Genomic DNA, 10,660 nt, shown 5'->3' with positions numbered 1-10,660 from the left:
AGAAAGGAATGGAAAGCAAAGATTGAAATTGGTTCTCCACTCAAAGGCCTTTTTTTTTGTTTTTCCTCTTTCGTTTTTATTGCTTCACACTTATGATATGAAAAGGACTTGGAAAAAATTGTTTTCAACCGCTTGCTGGTTTTTTTGTTGTGACATTTTTTTGGCTCATAGAAAAGTTTCATTTGTTAGAACTCTTTGTTGCGAAGAAACACCTTCTATTTTCATCTTTGTTATTTGAGATATGATTTAAGTCGCCGCTTACCGAGCTTAAGAGCTTTCGGCCAATACTAAAGCGTGGTGGTTAATGAAGGCTTACTCGTTAAAGTAAATTGGTTTTAATTCACGGAATCAGTTCCATCGTAAGTCAATGCAGGATTAAAGCCATTTAGCCCCTTTCTGTCAAGGTGATATTCAGACGTTTTCCCTATTGGAAAAGTGTAAAGGGCAACTTGCTCATCAGTATTTGGTATCCGCTTGAATGCCCACTTTTTGAGTAGCAATAGATTGTCATAAGGACCATCATCCGGGATCTTGATTTATGATATATAGTTTAAAAATCGACTTTGATGGCAATGTATATAAATCTCAGCCTCAAATCGAAGTTGGCAGACTAATATCAGATTGACGGACTTCCATCAACTTATCATCTGAGAGAAACTGTAACTGCTCGACATTACACTGAGAAAAAAGTAGTAAAAGAACACCCCAAAGATTGAGATAAGAAAGCAAAATATGATATTACGATTAAATGCAAGCTCTTCCAATTCTTTTACGCTTCGAAAAATTGAGACTTGACACCCTCATACACTATTTCACATCGTCAGCTAACATATTGCAAGTACAGCTCGAAACTATTCGTGAATATATCATCATAAAAGATACCTCGATTATTTGAGTAAAGGAAAACGCGTATAATGAATCCATATCCAAAATGAGCAAAAAGGTTACATTCCGCATATAAAAAGCTGCTTCCTGATTTCCAGATCTTGTTATATTATGCAATTGCTCCTTTACAGTCTCTAAGAAATTCTGGTAATGTACTTGAACCAAATAGTTGATCTCAATTATTTCAGTAATTACGAAGCAGTTCTCTGGATAATATTATCATGCGTCAAAAACAATTTAATGCACAAAGTTTTCAATCAAGGGTCATTACGTCTTGTCCGATAAACTGTTTAATGGTTATTACGCGTTAAATTACGGAATTGCTTGTTTGTACTTTGAACTTACGGTTACAGCACTTAGTGAACTAACATTTTCAGTGATGCTTGTAGGAGCAAATATGTCACCGTCAAAATGCTCGCCTTCATAAACGTATTTTTTACAAATGAGATGATCGTTGCTTGGCGAACGCCTCAATAGGCTATGACGCCTTTGCCACTGTAAGAACAATGATTAGACCTTCCCAGCATATTTATTTTTATGGGCAGAATCAGTAAGTCTCATCTCAATCAATACAGACTCTATTTTATCTTTTAGAAGATGCAACATATCGGAAAACATAATTGATGTGGTTGCCGCACTTTAAAAACTTATTGTAAACTTACTTAAGCAAAGGCGTTACCGCGACTGACCGGAGTAATTATCATTTCGATTCGGGGATGGCATACACAGAAATCTTCACTACGCTCGTCATGATTGTCTATCAGTTATCAGCTTTCCTCACCATTAGTTCCGCCTTACTAAGTGAGAAATATCGTCCGCGAGTATATGTCATGTGAGAATAAACTTTTTTGATCTTGATGGTAAGTTTTTTTTTCTTCCCACTTTCCATAACTGGCTATGACGACCTGCTCATGTGCCTAAAGCTATCATCATCCTGATATCGTTGAACAGTAATAGTGGCTGTAATTACTATCAGTTTGTTTAAATGAAGCATTACGAAAAACAAACTGCTCTGTTATTTCTCGTTCTACTCATCAATAAAGACCTCTATGAGTATTCGAGATACCAGATTTATCAATAATACTTACCATTTGAATACTTAGCACGAAAAAATCGATAGATATTCGCCATTCGTAATACTTCTTTCAGTAATTATCCATTTTTATCTACCTTACCAATGAACAGTCAGGAACGGAGTACAGCAATTGAAAATCATCATACTCGGGAAAGTGTCTATTTCACCATGTACGAACAATTTTAATTGTTGCATTTACCGTCCCAGAATGAAACGATCGCACTTGGTATCTGGTAAAGAAAAGATTTTTGTACAACAGATCTTCCATTTGAAAAGATAAATACACGTATCGTATTGTTTGGTATCTAAAGAAGTAGAAGTCTTAAACATGAGTTTGCTTTAATTAGCGTCACAAGTCTACAATGCAAATCTAACGCGAAGAGAAGTCACCCCTTACATCTGAGGGAATTGTAAGCCTTTTTGTGTGGAGTTTAATACATAGGAATCACTTACTATTGATAAAGCGGTCCTGCATCGCATTACACACCCCTTTGTGGAATAAGGTCTGTACGTGTGTACTCTGTCAAGCAAATAGTGTCTGAGCGTATATGTAAACAGACGTGACAGTAGTACCATTTTATTCAATAATCAGTAAGTTTCATGTCAATTTCATATACTTTCATATAAATACACAAACTTTCAAGTGCATAACATGGCTTTTTGGACTTTTTTTCCTCGAAACTCCTAAATTATTGATATGACGGTTGACGAGAAAATTCTAGATCAGAAAGATACTGGAGACTATCAATCCAAAACGACATTTTCCATCGATGAACATGTTAAACCTGAAATATCGCCAATGGAAAAAAAGCTAGTGAGGAAAATGAGTGCAAGATTCATGCCAATGGTGTGTGCACTCTTTTTCATTCAGGTATTGAATCATATTTGATAAAAAAAAATAAAGACTCTCGCACCTCACCTATTGAACTTTTCTGTAACTTACACAACCATTTAGTTCATCGATAAATCTATTTTGACCGCTGTTGGTATCATTCCTCGATTCTACACTGATACTAAGATTAATCACGACCAATATGGTTGGTTAGGCTCTATCTTCTCGTTGGGGTATCTGTGTATGCAAATACCAAATAATTATCTCATGCAAAAGCTTCCTATATCCAAATACCTCGGAACTGTGCTATTTTCCTGGGGGATTGTCCTCTTCTGTATGGCGCTTTCCCATAACTTTGCTCAGCTTGCTGCCCTTCGCTTCTTACTTGGTTTCTTTGAGGCTGTATCATATCCATGCATCTTCTTATTGATCGCTACTATGTATCGCAGGTCTGAGCAAGTGATCTTCATTGGTCTTAGCTATGTCAGTAATTCAGTAGCAATTGTTCTCGGTTCACTCATTTCCTTGGGTATATTACACATGCCAACACGCGGTGAATGGTCTGCTTGGAAATTCTATTTCGTTATTTTCGGCTCCATCACCATCATTATGGGCGTCATCTACTTCTTCTTACTACCTGATAATCCAAAATCACGCTGGTTCAAACTTACAGAAGAAGAAGTAGCAATTGTCGATGAAAGAACCCGCGACAATGCAGTTGTGCGTAATAAGCGCTTCGAGATCAGCCATGTTTGGGAAGCCATTAGAGAGCTACGACTTTATTTATACTGCCTCATTTCCATTTGCATCAATTTACAAAATGGCGGTATCAACTTATTCGCTAACATTATTATAACCGAAATGGGCTTTTCCAACGTGAATGCAATCTTGCTTCACTTACCAGGCGGTGTCATTCTTATTTTAATGATTCTTTTGACAATCTATCTTAGCAAAAGGCTCAAAGATATTTGTTATATCGCCATTGGGGCTACTGTTGTTTCTTTAGTTGGTTTGATATGCTTAGTAGCTATCCCAGCTGGCGGTAGTAAGCTTGTAGGATTATATCTCAGTGGTGCAGGTACACCTGTCTATGTCTTGATGCAAACGTCGATTTCGAATAACGTCTCTGGTTATACCAAGAAAATCTTCTATACCAGTTGTGCAATTATCTTTAGTACTTTCGGCAACTTTACAGGTCCTCTTCTTTTACGTTCGCAAGACGAACCTCGCTATATTATGGGCTTATCTGTTTATGCAGCAGCAAATGCTGTTGTCGTTATCTGCTTTATATTAATTCGATTTAGTTATGCAAGAGAGAATAAGAGACGCATGTTGAACAAAGCTGCTGATGCTGTAGCTTTACCAGACGACTTCAAAGACTTGACAGATAAGCAAAACCAGCATTTCATCTACAGAACTTAACTTCATTTAACCACTCATATCACATCTCCATACATCTAGTCAATAAGATTACCTTCATACCACTATTCACCCTTCATATCAATATTAAGATCTGTAGTAGTCAACAACAAGTTATTGTTTTGATTTCATTTTGAATTCATTTTAGAATTCAATTTACTTTTTGGTAATTTAATAAAGAAATCTTAAAGATAACGAGTAAGAGGTCGGTCCAAAAACTCAAAACCGTATTTCTTAGTATACAATTATTTGTCTGTTATTCTATTTTTAAATATTCGACAGCTTTAATACTGAATGTGTTCCAAAATTCAGTTGAGTCCAATCGAGGTTGAACACCACCTCGTTCGACTATTTCCTCCAATGAGCTATCACCCAAAGCTTTCTGGCAAGTTTCATCATTTTCAGCTAAATACCTGGCCATCTTAATTTGCTCTTCTGTGCCCCAGACAAGGAACAGTTTTAACCAATCATAGCAGCCATTGTCAGTGATAATCCATCGTTCGCCAGATTTGAAATTGTTGTGGACAGCTAGTATAGCCCTTGCAACGTCTTTTCCATGAATTAGATGTAATTGACGTGTTAAAAGCTTGTTTTTTATAGCATCCATTGTAGCGAAGCGAGGAACCCAACCTTTCGGTTGTCTATATTAGTTATAATTGGCGAAATTGAGTGAAAGTTGCCTGATAATGTATTACTTACTTTCCTTGCTTTACCTTTGATTTCCCCATAGCCCTGCCAAATGGAGAACAGAACCCCCACGTTCGATAACAACATCCTCTGCGCCCATACGTCCTGTATCTTTACTGCGATCAAGAGGAGTATGTCGGTTGGCGGGTTGGCCGACAAATGGGCGAGTGGACGACAATAATATCCATTGAGACGATATGTCATGTTGTTCTTCATAAACATCAATCAACCTATTCATACAGTCACGCTCAAGTACTGGAAAAGTAACAAGGACAGTTTTGGCTTTGGGTAATTGTGACACATCAATTGCATCGCACTTGCTCGGCATGTTCCATTTGATCGTGCTGTTACGCCCATCGCGTGTTGTAGCAGCATAGTTTATATTCATAGAGACCATGAGCTCAGCCAAGAATTGGCCTGTCCATCCTAGTCCGAGAACCAGCATAGGAAGGGTTGCTGATATAATTTGTTGCTCCATACTGGGATAAATGCAGTAAGAAGGTTAAGTGTTGCTTATCTGTGCAACTGGCCTGTTCCTGCATAAGCGGTGAGTTAGAATGTCAAAAAATACTGGAATTAAATTGTTGAGAAGCGCCTTGCCAGAAAAGGTTCAATCTATAATCAATTAAGCATTTATGTAAATATATTTTATTATTTTTCTTTTAAACAAACTTCTATTTTATAGATAACCCTCCAATAACAATACATATGAATTCAAAAATATGCCAGTAGTGCAAACCAAAAGAATCAGAACCGTACTATTTCTCACCTGTAATGATCTGAATCCTTAAAAATAAATGGAAACCGTGTTTATTACGGCGATGCTTTTTTTCTTCTTCGCTGGCTTGAAAACGTCGGGTCTTCTAGCTCCGGACCAAACTGCTTGAGATATAGTCATCATGTTAATAGCTGCGTTAATGTCTCTCTGTCATAGCTTTAGACATTGCTTGCAATGAAGAACGCAGGAGTATCAATAATTTGCATATCATTATAGAAACAGAGGCTGCATGTTTTAGAGGGTTTAAATTCATCGGTTGTGACAACAATCAATTGACCTCCAGCTTGTTTCTTCAGAGTTGCAAAAAGTTTATCTACAACACCATACCTTTGGCCTTTCAGCTTGACTGCATCTTTGCCAAACATTGCAGCACCAAACACAATCAGTGGTACCATTCTGAGGGATTCCGAGTACTTCTCAAGCCTCACTTTTTGGCACTTATCCTTCAGTGGGTGAATTCGAATCGAAACCTTTGGCAGTATAGACAACAGTTCTGGGAGACGACGTTGTCCTACGTCGAATAACTTCGCGTTCCCGCTCAAATCTGCGTTCAATGATAATAAACTATGTAAGACCGGGGATCAGCAGATACTGTCTTCATGTTCACTTTCTTCTTTAGCTTCTTCTTTAAGGTTCACAAAAGTTTGGGATCTTTTCCTTTCAAAGACTTAATATTTCTTTCAAAAGATTGTCGTTTTGGACATGGCTCATGGTATGTATAATAGAATGTGAAAATGACAGTGGAAGAGGCAACCTTTGATTAAATGAGCAATCTATTTTGTAGTGTAATCTTTAGACATCACCCATTAACTACGCATACAAAAACAATGACAACAAATAATATAACCACCCCGCCCCGCTATGGTAACTGTTATATTATGCTCTTTTTGTCCTCCGTCAATGGTTTGATGTCAATCAAGTTGAAGTTGACCTTTTTTGGAACTTTGTCCAAAAAAGTCACTGACGAACATATCCTTGGTCTTGGAACACATCGTCATTTTGGCAAGTTTTTTGTAGTTCAGTCTATTGCAAGATAATGTGAATAAAACCATTATTAGCGATTTCTTACTAATAACTTAGGGTTAGGATTGTAAGTCATCTTTAAGGCTGCTTAGAAGTTACTGAATTGTTGATTATCGTCCCAAGAATAAGTTACCACTTCATTCTAGAAAGCTTGCTTTTTCTACCAATAGACCAGATAAAAGCAAAACGTTTATGTTCGCAATGATTTGATTTTTATTACAAAGTAGAGTTTTATTATTGCTAAAGACATGCCATTCCGTATAACAAAGCAATAGTGTAGTGCCTTCTAAAAAAACTTATTATCTTGCCTTTATATGCTCGAATCTCATTCACTATGTTGTTTAAAGTTTCCTATTTTGGGTTGGTTGTTTGACGATGCACTATTTCTGAGCAAGTAGCACTTGCCAAGGTTATTCTACCACCGAGTTTCTTTTCACAGACCTCAGCAATATCAGAGCATTTGGCAATCTTTTCATTTTGTCCAAAGGCACAATAATCTGCCATTTTTTGTGTACCGGCATTATCACCGTTGCTAACCAACATCGGCAGGTGCAGACACTGAAGCTCCTTCTCGCTTTTCTGAATTTCATCTGCTGTGAGAACCTTTGATAATGTACATTCGGCAACGCCTAGTTTTTGACCCTCTGTAAGATATTCGATATTAACAATGTCGAAAGTTTGAGCGTCTGAGACAGGACGAAGAAAGGCATTGGCGATGCCAAAAAACAAGAAAATCATAATCATATATGGTAGCATGACAGTTGTAATAGTGGCCATTATGCTGTTGCAAAATTTACTGATCCTAAAGGAAAGAGAAGTGTTATCGTTAGAGTTGGGCTTCTCCTGTATACAAAATACACATTTTTATCTCACTAGTTGCAAATAAGGGAGCAAAAGATCATTAGTTATGCAACTTCTCGTCATAGTGTAAATTTTCCTCCTTATCATCTTTTCAAACTGCAATACTTTCTTTCAACTTTTGTCGCTTCGTATAACATTATGGAAGAAAAAAAAACAATTGTATTACAGTGTACGATTAAAAAATGTAAAAAGGTTACTTTTTAAAGAGATTCCACTTTGAGTAAGAAATGTATAAAGGGCTGGTGGCGACTATAAGAGTTGTAGCAATAATAAAAAGAACTCTCCTTAACTCTGATCATTGTTATTGCTGTTTATGAAAAAGCTTGTTAAAACATTGTCTAAATTAAAAATATATATTGTCCAATAAAGATCTGTAAGATGTCTAAAAAAATGGAAGTTAAAACACTTCTATTTGCCAGATCACATATTTCTCCAGAAAATGAATCTGCCAATAGGAATGCAGGTAAATAAGGTAATCAAGAAATTTAGCCATTTTGGTTCGAATTTCTATTGGATGAAATACAATTGCGCCATCACTTACTGGAGTCGCTAATCATCACGAAGCATTATAAGCTCATGAATAAAACAACCGACAAAATGCCAAAAAAGACGTTATAAGAACCCTCAGATTTCCTGCTACATCTTTTTTCTTATTCAACTATTTGATAATTAAGATGGCTAATACTCCTCATGGTGGCGTCCTCAAGGACCTTTATCTTCGTGATGCTGATATCCAAGAAACCCTCATATCAGAAGCTGAAACTCTACCTTCCCTTGTTTTGACCGATCGTCAATTATGTGATTTGGAACTTCTTTTGAACGGCGGTTTCTCTCCACTTGAAGGATTTTTAAATCAGCAAGATTATAATAGGTAAATATGGGGAAGCACTATTTGGATGTCTCATCGGAATGTATTGTACTCAACAAATCAATCTCGTTGATGGATACAGTGTAGTCGAAAATATGCGTCTTTCCAACGGCCTTATTTGGCCTATGCCCATCACACTTGATGTTAGTAAAGAAGATATTGAGCAAAGTCAGATCGAGCCTTCCAAGCGTATTGCCTTGCTAGACCCTCGTGATTATGAGCCTCTTGCCATCCTCACAATCAGCGATATCTACAGACCCAACAAATCCAAAGAAGCTGAATTAGTTTATGGAGCTGATGATATTGCCCACCCAGCTGTCAATTATCTTCATAATATTGCTAAAGAATTCAACGTTGGTGGTTCACTTCAGGCTATTCAACCTCCTTCCCATTACGATTACGTTGCTAATAGATGTAAGTATCCTGGATAAATGGCTTAAGAGGTATAATATCATTGGTACTGATCGGTTCAAATTGAATCGATAATTTTAGACACACCATCCGAACTTCGTGCTCACTTTAAGAAGCTTCAGTGGACTCGTGTGGTTGCCTTCCAAACACGTAATCCTATGCATCGCGCTCATCGTGAGCTAACTGTTCGTGCTGCTCGTCAGCGCAAAGCCCATTTGCTTATCCACCCTGTTGTTGGTCTTACAAAACCTGGTGATATCGATCATTACACACGTGTGAGAGTTTATAAGGCATTGATGCCGAAATATCCTAATGGTATGGCTGAACTCAGTTTGCTACCTCTTGCAATGCGTATGGGTGGTCCTCGTGAAGCACTCTGGCACGCTTTGATCCGTAAAAATCATGGTGTGACTCATTTCATTATTGGACGTGACCATGCCGGTCCAGGTAAAAATTCTCAGGGTGTCGATTTCTACGGTCCCTACGACGCCCAAGCCTTGGTTGAAAAGTATAAGGATGAGATTGGTATTGAAATTGTTCCTTTCCAAATGGTTACATACAGTCCCGACACCGATGAATATATTCCTGCTAATGAAGTCCCTGAGGGCGTAAAGACCCTCAATATCAGTGGTACAGAGCTTCGCCGCAGATTGAAGACGGGATTACCCATTCCTGAATGGTTCTCTTATCCTGAAGTCGTAGCTGTTTTACGTCAATCTCATCCTCCTCGCAGCCAACAAGGCTTTACTGTATTCTTCACTGGTCTTCATGCTTCTGGTAAAAATTCTATTGCTCGTGCTCTTCAAGTTTCTCTCAATCAAGAATCAACTCGTTCCGTTTCTTTATTAAGCAGTGAAAATACTCGTACTGAGTTATCTTCAGAACTTGGCTTCTCAAAGCGTGACCGCGATATAAATATCGCTCGTCAAGCATTTGTTGCCGGTGAGTTGACCCGTGCTGGCGCTGCTGCCATCTTAGCTCCTATCGCTCCTTATAGTGCTGCTCGTGACTCTGCTAGAAAGACCATTGAGCAATATGGCGGTTTTTACCTTATTCATGTTGCTACTCCTCTTGAGGAATGTATTAAAAGAGATAGAGATGGCATTTATGAACGTGCCAAGCGCGGTGAAATCAAGGAATTTACTGGTCTTGATGCGCCTTACGAAATACCCACCAACGCTGATTTAACGATCGATATTACCAAGCAGTCAGTATCCCAAGCTGTGCATGAAATAATCTTACTTTTAGAAAAAGATGGCTACATTGGTTCGGCTTAAAAAGCGATTCATTACGCTATGCTTTTTCTTTTTATTTATTTGATTATATCTTATATAATTTTATCCTTAGAATGATATCCATTTGTACATTAATTTCTATAATAAAATTGCTCCAATACGTGATCATTGCTTTTTTCCCTAAGATCTAAGGTTTTATTTTTCAAGCTCCTGCAGCATTTTCTAATCAAGAATATATTGATAAGCTTCTAGACAATTTTTTAAAGAGACTCAAAATCATTCCTTAGTTGACTGTAGAAAGTAAAGTAACTCGCTATGAATATTGTTATGTAAGTTATGTATGACATTGTATCGTTATTGAATTTTTCTCTGCAGTTCGAAAATTATAGTACATTTGTGGTGCAACAAAATAGAAGCTATCTAGCTTTTCGAGATCAAAATTACGTATATTTTTTGCAAAATCGACAACAATAGCATTTTAGATTGCGTTTTTAAGTAAATAGTCTAAGTGTATTTTGTTTATGCACATCCCTGCTCAATTAGAACAGTTACCCCTTCTGTCGTCAAACATACATGCGCTATTGGG

The 10,660-nt window shown here is 37.4% G+C and overlaps 5 protein-coding genes across 5 annotated transcripts; 2 read left to right on the top strand and 3 right to left on the bottom strand.

Moving 5' to 3' along the window:
• Nucleotides 1-335: 335 nt before the first annotated feature.
• On the bottom strand, nt 336-2,290 carry BDF20DRAFT_839111 (uncharacterized protein; the record flags this gene model as incomplete). The annotated part of the gene is made up of 6 exons (XM_053079243.1): nt 336-530; nt 949-1,089; nt 1,231-1,380; nt 1,402-1,522; nt 2,056-2,118; nt 2,160-2,290. The coding sequence occupies 6 exons, from the start codon at nt 2,288-2,290 to the stop codon at nt 336-338; spliced, it is 801 nt and encodes a 266-aa protein (XP_052932387.1).
• Nucleotides 2,291-2,759: 469 nt separating this feature from the next.
• On the top strand, nt 2,760-4,214 carry BDF20DRAFT_827186 (major facilitator superfamily domain-containing protein; the record flags this gene model as incomplete). The annotated part of the gene is made up of 2 exons (XM_053078143.1): nt 2,760-2,831; nt 2,916-4,214. 2 exons carry the CDS (start codon nt 2,760-2,762, stop codon nt 4,212-4,214), a joined length of 1,371 nt encoding a protein of 456 aa, XP_052932386.1.
• A 181-nt stretch (nt 4,215-4,395) lies between these two features.
• On the bottom strand, nt 4,396-5,744 carry BDF20DRAFT_893500 (uncharacterized protein). The gene is made up of 2 exons (XM_053082360.1): nt 4,925-5,744; nt 4,396-4,852 (listed from the first exon to the last, which is right to left on the bottom strand). The coding sequence occupies exons 1-2, from the start codon at nt 5,374-5,376 to the stop codon at nt 4,468-4,470; spliced, it is 837 nt and encodes a 278-aa protein (XP_052932385.1). The 5' UTR covers nt 5,377-5,744; the 3' UTR covers nt 4,396-4,467.
• A 1,203-nt stretch (nt 5,745-6,947) lies between these two features.
• Nucleotides 6,948-7,734, bottom strand: BDF20DRAFT_893498 (uncharacterized protein). Its single transcript, XM_053082359.1, has one exon. The coding sequence runs from the start codon at nt 7,474-7,476 to the stop codon at nt 7,051-7,053; it is 426 nt and encodes a 141-aa protein (XP_052932384.1). The 5' UTR covers nt 7,477-7,734; the 3' UTR covers nt 6,948-7,050.
• A 453-nt stretch (nt 7,735-8,187) lies between these two features.
• BDF20DRAFT_996122 (sulfate adenylyltransferase) lies at nt 8,188-10,331 on the top strand. Its single transcript, XM_053085418.1, has 3 exons — nt 8,188-8,431; nt 8,511-8,842; nt 8,921-10,331. Exons 1-3 carry the CDS (start codon nt 8,235-8,237, stop codon nt 10,114-10,116), a joined length of 1,725 nt encoding a protein of 574 aa, XP_052932383.1. The 5' UTR covers nt 8,188-8,234; the 3' UTR covers nt 10,117-10,331.
• The last annotated feature ends 329 nt before the right edge of the window (nt 10,332-10,660 follow it).

The sequence above is a fragment of the Mycotypha africana genome (genome assembly GCF_025528875.1).
Source record: "Mycotypha africana strain NRRL 2978 chromosome Unknown BDF20scaffold_11, whole genome shotgun sequence".
Taxonomy (NCBI): domain Eukaryota; kingdom Fungi; phylum Mucoromycota; class Mucoromycetes; order Mucorales; family Mycotyphaceae; genus Mycotypha; species Mycotypha africana.
The sequence above is the reverse complement of the archived record's forward strand: the minus strand, read 5'-3'. Positions and strand labels throughout refer to the sequence as shown.